This window comes from Drosophila rhopaloa, unplaced genomic scaffold (assembly GCF_018152115.1).
Source record: "Drosophila rhopaloa isolate 14029-0021.01 unplaced genomic scaffold, ASM1815211v1 contig_47, whole genome shotgun sequence".
Classification (NCBI taxonomy): Eukaryota; Metazoa; Arthropoda; class Insecta; order Diptera; family Drosophilidae; genus Drosophila; species Drosophila rhopaloa.
In genome coordinates, this window is record NW_025335142.1 from 1,492,932 (window position 1) to 1,508,569 (window position 15,638).

Sequence of the window (15,638 nt, forward strand, 5' to 3'; positions counted from 1 at the left end):
CTCAAACTTAATGTACGGACCTCGAGCCGCATAAACCATTCGAATTTAAGCTTTACCACAGGATGAATAATCTTAAAGATTTGGTGAGCTTAGTGTAATAATAATATAATAAAATATTTTTTGTGATACTCCATAAATTAAATTTGTTATGAATGCTTACATATGTATGTATTTGTTTTAATCAGCATAATTTTACGATTTGGATATTCTTGTAATTTGCCATCCCTTCCACTTTTATCATTATTGTTTCAAGTTCATATTAATAGAAACATTTTGCTACATTTTTCTTAAATGTAAAAGAAACGACTCCGTTCATAAATTAGTAGTTAAAATATTTAAAAGCATTATTTGAGCTAACAGTACTTAGTATTTTAGTATATGTTTCATATATACTATATATAATTTTGCATACCTTATATTTATGCAATAGCTGTCGATTTAGAGAATATAAAAAAAACGCCTGCCTGCATAAATTGGTGTGTTTAAATATTTAAAGACCTCATTTGAGCTAAAAGTACTCGGTACTTCAATAAGAAATCTAGCTAAAACTACTTAGTCCAATATCAAGTCTAGGGAACTTAACGCAGACATGAGATTCCAGAGCATCATTATTTTTCTACTTGGTGAGTTCAAGAAATATAATTTTGGATGTGTATTTAACAGTGAGCCATTTAAGCCTTGGTTCATTTGGGGCACGGTATCGAATGCCCAACTACATGTGATCACACAAACGATGTCCACTGTGCTACTGATGGAACCTGTTACCACACAGATTTAAACTATTGCCTTCAGGAAGTGCAGTCATGCTATCGCGAAAGAAGAGGATTGCCAGGTAAGTAACCCTAACAAATTTTAAGACATCCAGTACAGAAAAGTAATTCCTTACAGCCTTCAATCTAATCGTAAAAGGATATTGTCGATGGGGTTTACCCAAGTGCGAACATTTTAGGGACTGAAAAGTATTTGTAACTAAAAATATATTTTAATATTTTTGAAAAGGTATTAAGAAAAATAAATAAATGAAATAAAATAAAATAAATTCCTTTTTTCACAATACCACAGATCAAAAATACACGACTGCACTTTTGCTTTACGAAAACACGTTTGATTTGATCAATAACGTTATTTTTATTAATGGCACAGCAAATGGAACTAAAAATCACATAGCCGAACTCATCGGCGATATGCTATTCGTAACCATAGCATATTTAGGAGTACTTAAACATAAATCTTAAAGTAAAGCATACAACAGGGAAGCACTTGATTGGAAAAACGATAACTCGATCGATCGGTGACTTTATATCCTCAAGGTTAGACGTCTCTGGGGCTTTTGTCGTTCCTTTTCCGCTCGATCCTTGCGCAGCCGAAGGATTTGCTCACCCCGAAGCTCCTTTCGCCTGCCTGGCGATAAATCCACTTTCAGATCTATTGCGGATTCGATCCTCGGAGATCGGCGGCTGATCACAAAATACTCGAGTCATTTGCGAACAACTTTTGCTGGCGCAACCGCACACACCGTTTCGGAGTTTCGGATACCTCCTCGTTCCCAGGAATCAAGTCGTCGTCCTCTATTGTTAACACTTCCTTGAACATTTCTTCGACGGCGGTGAAATACAGCGTGGAGTCGGAGGTCATTGTGAACCTGATGCTGGCGAACAACTGAGCCCGAAAGTGATTGAAGCCAGTCAGGGGACGAGTTTAAAATGCAATTGCCCGGACCACCAGACCTTGGCCACTTTTCAACCCTCGACGAGGTTCCTGGCTACCTGATCCTAGGCTATGGTATACATAAAACTAGGAAAAACAGCTGGAGCGGTAATGAGGGGCTTCCCTGCTGGTAAACCCTCATCTTTACACCATCCTATGTAAACTCGAACTCCCATAGTTCTGCTAAGGATATTTCAAATTTTAATGACTAGAGTTACCAGTTTCTCCAGCAAATTTACAAATTGATATTCCTACTTTAACTATGTTTTTGAAACTTAAACATTTATATGTTTATTTTAAATATGGTTTGATAACACTTGACCATTTTAAGCTTCACTAAAACTTTAATAAAAAATGATGTATTCCTTTTACTTATATATATATTAATCCCATTCTTCTTTACACTTTGTTTCGAGTTAAATAAAAAATAAAATAGCGCACACAATGAATCACATTATTTGCCATATTTCTATGAACAACCGGTAATACCCAACCCTTTTAAAAACGCACAAATTGCTCATTCAGTTGACTCGTTAGATAAGAAAACAAAATCCCATAACGTGCATCCGACTTGATAAGATTAAATAATGAATTGGACAGTTTTGGTTTTGGGTTCGTTTCGATTTCACGGAGTTATTATTATTAATGTAGCTTATAGTATAAATTCATGTCCTCAGATCAGTACTCCTTATTGAAGTAGTCGCGTATACTGCGCTTCACAATGGGCGTCATTTGAGCGACCTGATTCCGCACTTCGTCAGTAGTCTTATCCTTGTGATAGTATACAGTGAAGTAGACAATCAGGCCGATAACGACGACCATCAGAAGCGCAGAAAACACGATGCTCAGAAGCATCTTGCAGGCGCACGAACAGCAACTGTAAAGATATGGAGTTCGAATTAGAAAACTTGTGAATATAAATCGGAACTGTCTAAAACAAAATATTAAAGGCGTCACAAAAGAGGTTTAAGACAAAGTAATCCCGTTGTAATATCATAGCACATCGTCGGTTCAAAATTTTAATACAATCATTAAGAAACTAAATCTCTTTTTTGTGTTTTGTTTTGTATGTATATATCGATTTATATAAAAAGCCGATCCCAAAGCGAACTTTGATTGGATAATCGAAAGGGTCACCACTAGAACCTTTTGGGAATTATAGCTTCGCATGCAAACTAAGCAGTCCCTTTGAATGTTGTTATTAAATCAAAAATAGACTAAGCTTTAATTTAATTATACTTCAATAAAACATAATAAATTTTAGCATGGAATTAAATGTTTGGAACCTTTTTTTGCTTGTAATCCGATGTCTATTCATAGCTTTGTCAATTTTTCCCTTCTGGTCAAGATATTCCACAAAGGTTTGTATCTATGGTGATCAATGAGTCAGGAACCGATGGAAACTTACCAGCAAACCACTTTGCCGGGGCATTTGAGGCATTCACAGAGAGCGTTGCACATGGTGGTGACAGTCGTGGGTTAATATATGATAAGTGGGTGAGTTGTTACGATTCCCGGTTCTCGATGCGTTGTTGACCAACACAAATTCTCGACTGAAGGGGTGAAACTGCCATCGACCGCATTTCGGGTCGACAGGTATTGAAAGCTTTAATCATATCGGGCGAAAAAAAACAATAAACTGATAACGAGTCGGTTATAATTAACACGACGCCAGGGAAAACAGTGGGAGAGGAATATTAAAAAAATAGAGCTTACACTCTTTATAAACGGGGTATCATTAACCATCATTTGGATCTGGTAATTTGACCATCCCGCCATCTCAGGACGAAATAAATGACAACGGCAATTCTTAAAACCGCCAATATAGCACAGAAAATAATTGCATTTCGAAAATTCCAGCACATGTTTTTTGACAATTTTGAAACTAAATATTTCTCTCGTCTCGGGTGTAGGGGGATGTATCATAATAGCTATCGTATATGTGGAATAATAAAAAGAAAAGTATTGTAATCGCGACAATAACCACAATAGTTAAAACTAATCGACGATTCCAGCACATAGTACCTCCACATAAGATTTTAGCTACGAAATATTTCTCAAAAACACGGAATTTGATTAGGGTCGCAAAGGTAGATGATCATAATATACTGGTGTAAGGGGACAGCCGTGACAAAGACAAATGATTTCAGTCGGGAAAAGATATGGGGCATACTTTTCAGATTGATTAAAGACAAAAATCAACATTGGGTTCTTTCCGCACACAACAGTTTTCTATTTTTAAAGTATTACTGAGCGGGAAGTAATATAATTGTTATCTCTGAAAAAACTCTGATAGAAACTTTCTTTGATTGCTCCCCAACTCGAAAACTAAAGAACCGGAATGGGGATTTGGTAATCTCTCCCGAAAAGACCTATTAGCTGATAATAGAAAGCTGTCAATAACTTAATGAAGTGGTAATGTACTAAGAAGCTATTGTTGAAGTGGAATTTGTAAACTACCCTATCCATATCATTTGAAAAAATGTGAAAAGATATTTTGAAAAAACATTAAACGTGGTTTCTATATTACAAACCAATCCGCTTTCTAATTGGCAATATTAGTCATGCCTTAACGGTCCTGCTTTATCCTTATCAAATTTGGTCTCCGGATGTACCATCACATATGGTAACAAGAAAGGAAAGCTAACTTCGGGCGGAGCCGAAGTTGAAATACCCTTGCAGAATATTCTTCAAATTATATTCTCCAAAATTATTCATATGATGCATTCTTAATACTCATAAAAAATCCCAACTTCCCAACTTTAAAAACACCAAAGTTATGGCATTTCCAATCGTTCAGTTATGTATATGGCAGCTATAGAATATAGTCGGCCGATCCTTATGAAATTTGATATGTCGGATTGATTGGGCAAAAATAAAACCCATAGAAAATCCCAACTTCCTAACTTAACAAACACCAAAGTTATGGCATTTCCGATCAATCAGTTATATGGCAGCTATAAGATATAGTCGGCCGATCCTTATGAAATTTGGTAGGTCGGATTAATTGGCCAAATATAAAACCCATAGAAAATCCCAACTTCCTAACTTTACAAACACCAAAGTTATGGCATTTCCGATCAATCAGTTATATAGCAGCTATAGGATATAGTCGGCCGATCCTTATGAAATTTGGTACGTCGGATTGATTGGCCAAATATAATACCCATAGAGAGTCCCAACTTCCTAACTTAACAAACAGCAGAGTTATGGCATTTCCGATCAATCAGTTATATGGCAGCTATAGGATATAGTCGGCCGATCCCGGCCGTTCCGACTTATATACTGCGTGCAAAGGAAAGAAGGGTGTGTGCAAAGTTTCAATTCGATATCTTTAAAACTGAGAGACTAGTTCGCGTAGAAACAGACAGACGGACAGACAGACGGACAGACGGACAGACGGACAGACGGACATGGCTATATCAACTCAGGAGGTGATCCTGATCAAGAATATATATACTTTATAGGGTCGGAGATGTCTCCTTCACTGCGTTGCACACTTTTGACCAAAATTATAATACCCTCTGCAAGGGTATAATAACAATAACTGACAAAACTTACCAGCAAATAACTTTGCCAGGACATTTGAGGCATTCACAGAGAGCGTTGCACATGATGATGGCAGTCGTGGATTAAGTTGGTGTATGTGGCTTATATGTTATCTTCCCGAAAAGGACTCCAATAAACGTGCTCCCAAATTTCGTTGTGTTCTTGACCAACCCAAAAGAATAACTGGCTCCTATTTCAGTGCAATTTTCCTCTTTTGTGGCGACTGTTATGGAAAGCTTTCATCGCATTGATGAACATAGAGAGAAACTGATAAAGATTAAGTTATGATTAATTCGATCAGAAGAGAGGAATCAGAAAAAAAGCTTCTTTTTTTTTCTGTACGGGAATTCCTTGTAGGCGTCACTTGGGAGTGATTTCTTGATGGATCCTTCGGACAAAATAAAAGACTACATTTAATTTAAGTACAAAAGTGATAAAAAGTATTTTTATAACCCATTAAATACCATTTTACAACGTTATGGCACAAAAACCGGATAACCTATTTCAGGATAAACTTGAAAATAATTATTTAAGCACGACAAACAACAAGGTTACTTTTCCATTAGTATTGTAGCGCTTGCTCGGAAAAAAAGATACTTTTCTAGCGCCATCTGTTGGATGTTGGAGAGAAGGTATTGCGTTGCCACTAGAGTTGATAAGAGACTAGTAGATATCGGTAGGATAGCCGCGAGAGAGCAACAGTGGCAAGTGTCAACTGTCTCCGCATTCACCCTGAATTCGATCTGGGGTTACCGCCACTTTTCCGGCGGCGTGTTCTTTTTTTCCGTTTGGCAGCAGCAGAGTGAAGTCGAGAATTCGCAGTGACTAAATTAAAATTCGAAAGTACACGCGAGTGATCTCACTTTAGTGCCGAAGGGAAGGAGTTAAACAATTTGGCTTTAAGCCTCATAAAAAGGGCCACCGTTGGATTGATGTTCGAAGGCGGCAAAGTAAAATAAAGGCGAGTTCGATCGAGACGAACGGGCGCCCGCGCAGTTCACATAACGAGCGAGCAACCTCCACGCCAGATATTCAACTCGGAACAACAGCGCACAAGGAAGGGCGAAACGAAGTGTCTATTCATATTTCCATCTTTAATCATCCCCATTATCCGGTGTGTCAGCCCCAAATTTCATAAGCCAGAAAAGTGAGCTAGGCGCCGTCTGACCATCGAGCCGTTTAATCGAGGCGAACTAAACACAGGTTCGATCGAACCGATTTATCAGTTTCTCTTTGCTCGGAGTGCGCATGCGACGTCGCGGCTACGGTCTGTGCTTTTAAAAGTAATTCTCGGGGAGTTAGAAAGACCATACTTAGGCCAAGAAAATCCTCGCCGTTTCGGCCAAATCCCGGTCGGAAGGGTTATCGGAGTACTCGCCACGGATAAGCGGGAAGTTTAGGTTTAAAATTCAGTTTAAGTTATGTAATAAGTGTTCGTTCGTCAAAAGTAGAGAAAAAAAAATTTGATTTTATTTTGTTCGGTGAAAGTGTGGTTTGGGGATAAATTCCTATTCATATCCCGGAGAAGGTAGTGCTGATGCCATCAGAAGGTCTTCACGGGCTGTACATTCCGCTTTTTATTTAATTCCTGATTTACAAAATATATATGTCTCTGTGAGTGTGTTTCCCTTATTCAACCTTATTTAGCCATCGTCAACGAGGAAAGCGCTTTCGTCGGTGGATGGACATAAGTGTGGTGAGTTTTTAAAAAGAAAATCTATACAAAATCTTATAAGAAAAGTCAAAAGAAATAGCTTAAAGTCTATAATGCTAACCTAAAAGAAAAAAACGAATATGGAGAAATAAAGAAACAAAAAAAATTGCTACACTCAAAAAAAAAAAAAAAAGTAAATTAAATTGAATTCAGATTGAACTAAAAGCTGATTATGAATATCGTGATGCATCCTTCAGTTTAAATGGTGAAAATAAAGTTAAAGTCAAAATTGGATTAGAAACAAATTAAATAAAATATGAAGATTTTTCTCTCGAGTGATATGATCCCCATGCCTCAGTTAACCATGTTTGCATCAACCAACAAGTTTTTTTAAATTGCCTTACACACCCATTATTTATCCTATTTTAACTTATATATATATATTTATTCATTGTTTATATTTATTTATTTATTTTATGCCTGTCTTTTTACGGTTTAATTTAAGAAATGGTTTATATATCTAGTTATTAATAAAATGTTATAATGTTTTGCTAAGGTGAAAAGTGGCCGCAGCTAGCGTTGTCTTATAATGTAGAGTAGCACTTGTTAAAGGGGTCGCTCAGGCTGTTAAGCTCTGAGGATATGAGCGACCATTGGTAGGGTGGGCAAGACCAGGACCTCCACAACATCCAGGGAGGCGAAAAGGAGAAGTCAGCCAAAATGGGAAAGTAGGGAATATAAAGTGATGATTTAATGTGTGTGTTTCTCTAACCCGGTTTCAGTTTGGTGATGCACGCGAGTATCTAGTTATTATTAGGGAAGGCATTCCGAGGTAACAGCAAGACCATCACACCCATAGCCGAAGAGCCAGAGCCGGATATATTTTTTCGCGTGCGCTGGTATCTCGAGACAACATCCAGCCTGATTTGTATTAATAAGTGTAGCGGTTCGTTACAGTTATGAATTATAAAATAAATAATAATAATAAAAAGATTGGCGCCCTAACGTGTTGGCCACATATAGGATTATAAGTGACTCACACACACACATATTACATAATCGCTGTTCAAAATTTTCTATCAGTCAGGGGGTGGGCTAATACCAGTCAGTGTTTACGTTCAGTCATTTACCCAAGGTTGCCCCAGCTGCTAGAAAAACATATGTTGGTTTCCACTCGGAGTTGTTCGGAAGCATAGGAAAACGGAACAGAAGTTGAAAAGAAGAGGGATCAGATTGAATTGCCTAGCCGACCGCAGACGACAACATCGAGGTAGGAAGCATACAGACGTGTGTATACCCTACACAGTGCAACCCGAGTCAGGCACATCAAACGCATAGGACTAGCAGGTGCATTTGCTTTCATAAGCGAAGCAGCTGACCACGGATGATATGCATAGACAAAGGGGCACGACCATTTTCATAGATGGGACATAGTTTCCGGTTAATATTCGCATAGGACACACTGAGCTTTAATCTTTCAAAAGAGACACTCAGGCCACGGATAATAGCGGAAGACATATGCCCAACATAAACGGAAGAGTAGAAGTGTCAGCCGCATGGACCGCAGACAGAATTTTGTTTGACCACGGCGGACTCTTCGCGCTGCTGATTAGCGATAAGCAATGCTCGCCAATTTTTTTTTCCCAATTCCTTTTTGTGCTGATCGAAACCTTTTGGTTGTATAAAAGTGCATTATTATTGCAAGCAACTAGCTATGCTTGCTGGCCAGACTTTTGATATTGATTTTCGTTATTGTTTTATCGTTTTTATATATTTATCTTTGTCTTTATTTATCGTATCTAGTGAACAACTTCAGATCAGAAATTATTTATTAAACTGTTGAACTTAAAAAGCATACAACCTAAAGAAAAAAATCAACATTTTTAAGTCCAAGTTTGATGCTCAAGCTACCGGTTTGATCAAACTTGTTTGAACTAAGTAGATCTGGTGGATCGGAACTTGGATAAATTTTCATGTATTTATATCTAGGAATTTATATCTTTCTCATTCCTGGTACCTTGGTTCGAGTCGTTGTAAACTCTCGCTCGGTGTAACGCGTAGAATCACCATATTTTTACTTCGTTTTGGTAATTTAAATAAAAGGTCGCTAAGAGATAATGGATTTAGACGCTTCAGGGCCGTCAAAATGTGTGATTTGCGACAAATTGTTGTCGGCGGACCAAGTAGCCCGTGCCAAATGCGGCCACGAGTTCCACAAGGATTGTTTAGAAATTCAAATAAAGGCTAAGGGCAGTTGCCCTGGTTGCCATCCCAAAGGAGAAAGCAGTAAGCAAAAAGGATCAACTAGTAAACAAGCAACCAGTGCAGCGGACTCTGAGGCTATCAGTATCATTGTGGCGCAGCAGCTGAAAGCGATGCAAAATGAACTGCTAATCCAATTAACTGATCGGATGGCACCAATAATTCAGGCAACTTTATCTGCCCATATTCAAGAGCCGTCAAGACAAGAAGCAGTCCATAATTTCAGAGCACCGTCGGATATGGGGGGAGATCGAAATGCCGGAGAGGCCCATTTCAGCTTTTACAAGCTCTGATTTGAGCAGTCGTCCCGATAAGGTCGGACAGATCATTAGTAGTTGGAAGTTGCGTTTCAATGGAGACAAAGAAGGGTTAAGTGTGGATAAGTTTCTATATCGGGTGGAGGCGTTAACACGCCAAACGCTTAATTCAAGGTTTGACTTGCTATGCGGCAACGCCAGTGTACTGTTCGAGGGAAAGGCTCGCGAATTTTATTGGCGCTTTCATAAAACATCGGATAGCTCAAGGTGGGATTTGCTTACTGAAGCTTTACACAAACAGTATCGAGATACGCGTAATGATGTGGATCTGAGAGAGTCAATACGAGATAGAAAGCAGAAAGATAGGGAAAGTTTCGACTCGTTCTACGATGCCATTGTGCAAATCACGGACTGCCTGGAAGTACCCATGCCAGAAAAGGATCTAATCGAAACGCTTCGCAGAAACTTACGACCGGAAATCAGGCACGAGCTTTTGAATGTAAGCATAGAATCTGTGCAGAAGCTAAGGGATATTTGTCGGCGTAGGGAAGGTTTTCTTGAGGACGTGAAGCGTACTTATGGTTACCAAAAGCCAGCTCCATATCGGACGCAAGTATCTGAGTTAGTACAAGATTGTGAGGACGCTTCGGAATTTTCGGAAGCGAATCAGGTACCACGGGTAGAGGCTTTCGGGTTGGTGTGCTGGAATTGTAAGCAAGAGGGTCATCGGTATCAGCAATGCAAGATGAAAAAAAGGGTATTTTGCTTTGGATGCGGCTTGGCTGATACCTACAAGGATGCCTGCCAAAGGTGTCAAAAAAACCCGAGGTTGAACACACGACCCCGGCAACAGCCGTGTGTTCTCCGAGAAAGGCCAGCGGATTCCGTTGTCAACCAGAAGTAGCTTTAAGCGCACCCGAGTCAGGCAGAGAGGGGATATCTCAAACCTTTTGGCCACAGCTAATGAAAAATAAATCATCATCAGATTTTACAGCAAACCCAGTTAGAACTATCTCTCGGAATGCGAGAAGAATTAGAGATTTTTGGCAAGCGGCCAAAGCTATTAATGCTATTAGATATAAGAATCAGGATAGACGCCCGTACGCTGAGATTCGGATGCTAGATAGAGTTGTACTTGGTCTTTTAGATACAGGTGCATCAATGAGTGCCGTGGGAGGGAGTTTGGCCCAACAAATTCTCAGACAGAGAGTACCGTTTAAGAGAGTGGCAACCACAGCAAATACAGCCGACGGTCAAAAGCAAAAGGTCATAGGACGTTTTAAGACACCAGTTCAGTATGAAGGAAAGGTTAAAGAATTAGAATTATATATTATTCCCTCATTGAGCCAGGATTTGTATTTAGGGATAGACTTCTGGACCGTTTTTGAGCTTTTGCCACCCGAGATGAATTTCGATGAGCTTATCTGTGATGCTCATATCCTGTCTAGTACTCAACAAGCCGATTTGCAAGCAGTCGTTGGTAGATTTCCTTCTTTTGCGGATTTGGGACTAGGAAAAACTAGCATTCTGTCTCACTCTATCGATGTCGGAGACGCCAAGCCCGTAAAACAAAGGCACTTTCCGGTTTCGCCAGCTGTGGAGAAGTTGCTCTACGAAGAAGTTAACCGAATGATTAAGCTCGGTGTGATTGAGGAGTCTGATAGTCCTTGGTCTTCGCCGGTTGTGTTGGTGCAGAAGCCAGGAAAGGTGCGCCTTTGCCTCGATAGTAGAAAAGTGAACGCCGTTACAAAAAGGGACGCATATCCTTTACCACAAATAGATGCAATACTTAGTCGTCTTCCCAAAGCTAACTTCATTTCTAGTCTCGACCTCAAAGATGCCTATTGGCAAATCCCTTTAGATCCGTCGTCGCGCGATAAAACTGCCTTTACAATCCCGGGGAAGCCACTATACCAATTTAAAGTCATGCCTTTCGGCCTTACGAACGCTTCCCAGACGATGACTAGATTAATGGACAAGGTGATACCGGCTGAACTCAGGAACGAAGTTTTTGTATATCTTGATGATTTGCTCATTGTCTCAGATAGTTTTGAGAGTCATTTAAGCGTTTTGAGTTCCGTTGCTAGCCATATAAAGGCTGCTGGGTTAACGTTGAACGTGGAGAAAAGCAAATTTTGTGTAAAAAGCGTCAGGTATTTGGGCCACATTGTAGGAGAAGGGGTAGTGCGGACGGACCCAGATAAAATATCGGCAATGACGGATTTTCCATTGCCTAGGACGCTAAAATCATTGAGAAGATTTCTTGGAATGGTCGGGTGGTACCGAAAATTCATCAGCAATTTTGCAGCCGTGTCAGCACCCTTGACGGATCTTTTGAAGCCCAGGCAGAAATTTATAATGACTCCTGAAGGTGAGGAAGCATTTAAGAAATTAAAGGAAATGCTGTGTTCGGCCCCAGTTTTGCGTAGCCCAGATTTTAGCCAGCCATTTTATATTCATTGCGATGCCAGTAATTCCGGAGTAGGAGGGGTTTTAGTGCAGAAATCGGAGAGTGGCGAAGAATGTCCGATAGCATTTGTCTCGAAAAAATTGAACAAAGCACAGAAGTCTTACACGGTCAGCGAAAAAGAGTGTTTGGCTGCAATAATATGCATAAAACGGTTTCGGGCATATGTTGAGGGTCATGATTTCACAGTCATCACGGACCACGCGTCTCTCAAGTGGCTAATGTCGCAGACAGATCTGCATTCTAGGCTTGCTCGGTGGGCATTGAAACTCCAGGGTTTCAATTTTAAAATTGAGCATAGAAGCGGTAAGCTCAATGTAGTTCCTGACGCCTTGTCCCGGGTCAATGAAGAAGAGATAGCTGCCGTAGATGCCAGTCATGGATTATTGGTTGATCTCGAATCCAAGCACTTTAGCGATCCTGACTATGTTGATCTAAGCGAGAAAATTGGAGCCAACGCGAGCAGTCTGCCCGATTTAAAAGTAGCGGATGGATTTATATATAGAAAAACGGAACACTTGTCTGGGGATCCGATTCACGATAACTTTTGTTGGAAGTTGTGGATTCCTATAGGACTGGTGCCCGACGTCCTCAAAAATGCACATGATGATCCTTTAGCTTCACATGGGGGTGTTCATAAAACGTTGGAGAGGCTAAGAAGGTATTACTATTGGCCACGACTGGTGAAGGACGTGAAGGAGTATATTCAGGCGTGCGAGACATGTAAAATGACTAAGGCTCCAAATTGTATATTAAGACCACCAATGGGAAAAGCTCCAGAGTCTGCAAGGCCTTTTCAGAAATTATACGTCGACTTTTTGGGTCCGTATCCCCGATCAAGGAGCGGAAACATAGGAATATTTATTGTGCTAGATCACTACAGCAAGTTTGTGTTTCTGAAGGCAGTGAAAAAACTAACAGCTGACGTAGTAGTTAAATATATGCAGCAAGACCTATTCCATACTTTTGGTGTCCCCGAGACTGTAATTTCAGATAATGGGTCACAATTTAAGTCGGAGGCCTTCCAGAAACTCTTAAGAGAGTACCAGATATCTCATACTCGCACTGCTGTTTACTCGCCCCAAGCTAATGCATCAGAGCGGGTAAATCGATCGGTGATTGCTGCCATACGATCGTATGTGCGTAGCGACCAAAAGGATTGGGATGAGCAGCTAAGCAGCATTTGCTGTGCTCTCAGGTCAGCAGTTCACTCGAGTTTAGGGACTTCACCTTACTATATGATTTTTGGACAACATTTCATTTCAACTGGTGCCACGTATAAGTTGCTAAGAGCTCTCAATTTGCTCGAAGATAGATCGTTGGCATTCTCAAAGGAAGATTCTCTAGAACTTGTCCGCAGTAAAGCGTTAGAGGTGATGAAAAAACAGTTTGAAAAGAATGAGAATAGGTATAATTTGCGGTCAAGAGAAGTATCTTTTAGGGAAGGTCAAGAGGTCTATCGAAGAAACTTCAAACAGAGCAATTTCGCAGCTGGTTATAATGCGAAATTGGGTCCAGCTTTCGTGAAAGCAAGAGTAAAGAAAAGGATTGGGCAAGCTTATTATGATCTCGAGGACCTACAGGGGCATGATGTGGGCAGGTTCCATGCAAAGGATATTAAACAGTAGCCTCGCAAGCTGTGGTGTTCTCAGCCTTGGAGTATTTGCCCCAAGTCTGATCTTGATGGGGGGGTATTTTTGTAGCGCTTGCTCGGAAAAAAAGATACTTTTCTAGCGCCATCTGTTGGATGTTGGAGAGAAGGTATTGCGTTGCCACTAGAGTTGATAAGAGACTAGTAGATATCGGTAGGATAGCCGCGAGAGAGCAACAGTGGCAAGTGTCAACTGTCTCCGCATTCACCCTGAATTCGATCTGGGGTTACCGCCACTTTTCCGGCGGCGTGTTCTTTTTTTTCCGTTTGGCAGCAGCAGAGTGAAGTCGAGAATTCGCAGTGACTAAATTAAAATTCGAAAGTACACGCGAGTGATCTCACTTTAGTGCCGAAGGGAAGGAGTTAAACAATTTGGCTTTAAGCCTCATAAAAAGGGCCACCGTTGGATTGATGTTCGAAGGCGGCAAAGTAAAATAAAGGCGAGTTCGATCGAGACGAACGGGCGCCCGCGCAGTTCACATAACGAGCGAGCAACCTCCACGCCAGATATTCAACTCGGAACAACAGCGCACAAGGAAGGGCGAAACGAAGTGTCTATTCATATTTCCATCTTTAATCATCCCCATTATCCGGTGTGTCAGCCCCAAATTTCATAAGCCAGAAAAGTGAGCTAGGCGCCGTCTGACCATCGAGCCGTTTAATCGAGGCGAACTAAACACAGGTTCGATCGAACCGATTTATCAGTTTCTCTTTGCTCGGAGTGCGCATGCGACGTCGCGGCTACGGTCTGTGCTTTTAAAAGTAATTCTCGGGGAGTTAGAAAGACCATACTTAGGCCAAGAAAATCCTCGCCGTTTCGGCCAAATCCCGGTCGGAAGGGTTATCGGAGTACTCGCCACGGATAAGCGGGAAGTTTAGGTTTAAAATTCGGTTTAAGTTATGTAATAAGTGTTCGTTCGTCAAAAGTAGAGAAAAAAAATTTGATTTTATTTTGTTCGGTGAAAGTGTGGTTTGGGGATAAATTCCTATTCATATCCCGGAGAAGGTAGTGCTGATGCCATCAGAAGGTCTTCACGGGCTGTACATTCCGCTTTTTATTTAATTCCTGATTTAAAAAATATATATGTCTCTGTGAGTGTGTTTCCCTTATTCAACCTTATTTAGCCATCGTCAACGAGGAAAGCGCTTTCGTCGGTGGATGGACATAAGTGTGGTGAGTTTTTAAAAAGAAAATCTATACAAAATCTTATAAGAAAAGTCAAAAGAAATAGCTTAAAGTCTATAATGCTAACCTAAAAGAAAAAAACGAATATGGAGAAATAAAGAAACAAAAAAAATTGCTACACTCAAAAAAAAAAAGTAAAGTAAATTAAATTGAATTCAGATTGAACTAAAAGCTGATTATGAATATCGTGATGCATCCTTCAGTTTAAATGGTGAAAATAAAGTTAAAGTCAAAATTGGATTAGAAACAAATTAAATAAAATATGAAGATTTTTCTCTCGAGTGATATGATCCCCATGCCTCAGTTAACCATGTTTGCATCAACCAACAAGTTTTTTTAAATTGCCTTACACACCCATTATTTATCCTATTTTAACTTATATATATATATTTATTCATTGTTTATATTTATTTATTTATTTTATGCCTGTCTTTTTACGGTTTAATTTAAGAAATGGTTTATATATCTAGTTATTAATAAAATGTTATAATGTTTTGCTAAGGTGAAAAGTGGCCGCAGCTAGCGTTGTCTTATAATGTAGAGTAGCACTTGTTAAAGGGGTCGCTCAGGCTGTTAAGCTCTGAGGATATGAGCGACCATTGGTAGGGTGGGCAAGACCAGGACCTCCACAACATCCAGGGAGGCGAAAAGGAGAAGTCAGCCAAAATGGGAAAGTAGGGAATATAAAGTGATGATTTAATGTGTGTGTTTCTCTAACCCGGTTTCAGTTTGGTGATGCACGCGAGTATCTAGTTATTATTAGGGAAGGCATTCCGAGGTAACAGCAAGACCATCACACCCATAGCCGAAGAGCCAGAGCCGGATATATTTTTTCGCGTGCGCTGGTATCTCGAGACAACATCCAGCCTGATTTGTATTAATAAGTGTAGCGGTTCGTTACAGTA

At 40.0% G+C, this 15,638-nt stretch overlaps 2 protein-coding genes across 3 annotated transcripts; both read right to left on the reverse strand.

The window, feature by feature from the left end:
* Positions 1 to 890: 890 nt before the first annotated feature.
* LOC108039658 lies at positions 891 to 2,108 on the reverse strand. Its single transcript, XM_017116733.2, is given in 2 exon segments — positions 891 to 1,470; positions 1,473 to 2,108. Coding segments are annotated over 2 exon segments (336 nt in total). The 5' UTR covers positions 1,636 to 2,108; the 3' UTR covers positions 891 to 1,297.
* A 199-nt stretch (positions 2,109 to 2,307) lies between these two features.
* Positions 2,308 to 5,438, reverse strand: LOC108039650 (protein midgut expression 1). Of its 2 annotated transcripts, none has more exons than XM_044461563.1 (2): positions 5,269 to 5,438; positions 2,308 to 2,584 (listed from the first exon to the last, which is right to left on the reverse strand). In XM_044461563.1, the coding sequence occupies exons 1-2, from the start codon at positions 5,319 to 5,321 to the stop codon at positions 2,386 to 2,388; spliced, it is 252 nt and encodes an 83-aa protein (XP_044317498.1). In that variant the 5' UTR covers positions 5,322 to 5,438; the 3' UTR covers positions 2,308 to 2,385. The 2 variants fall into 2 exon arrangements, with proteins under 2 accessions (XP_044317498.1, XP_044317497.1); XM_044461562.1 differs by lacking the exon at positions 5,269 to 5,438 and adding an exon at positions 3,116 to 3,276.
* Positions 5,439 to 15,638: the final 10,200 nt, after the last annotated feature.

Excerpts from the sequence above, each read along its gene's own strand:
- LOC108039650 (XM_044461563.1), bottom strand. The coding sequence starts at position 5,321 with ATGTGCAACGCTCTCTGTGAATGCCTCAAATGTCCTGGCAAAGTTATT. Across the intron at positions 2,585-5,268 it reads CCTGGCAAAGTTATTTGCTG|TTGCTGTTCGTGCGCCTGCA; the intron begins GTAAGTTTTGTC and ends ATATCTTTACAG.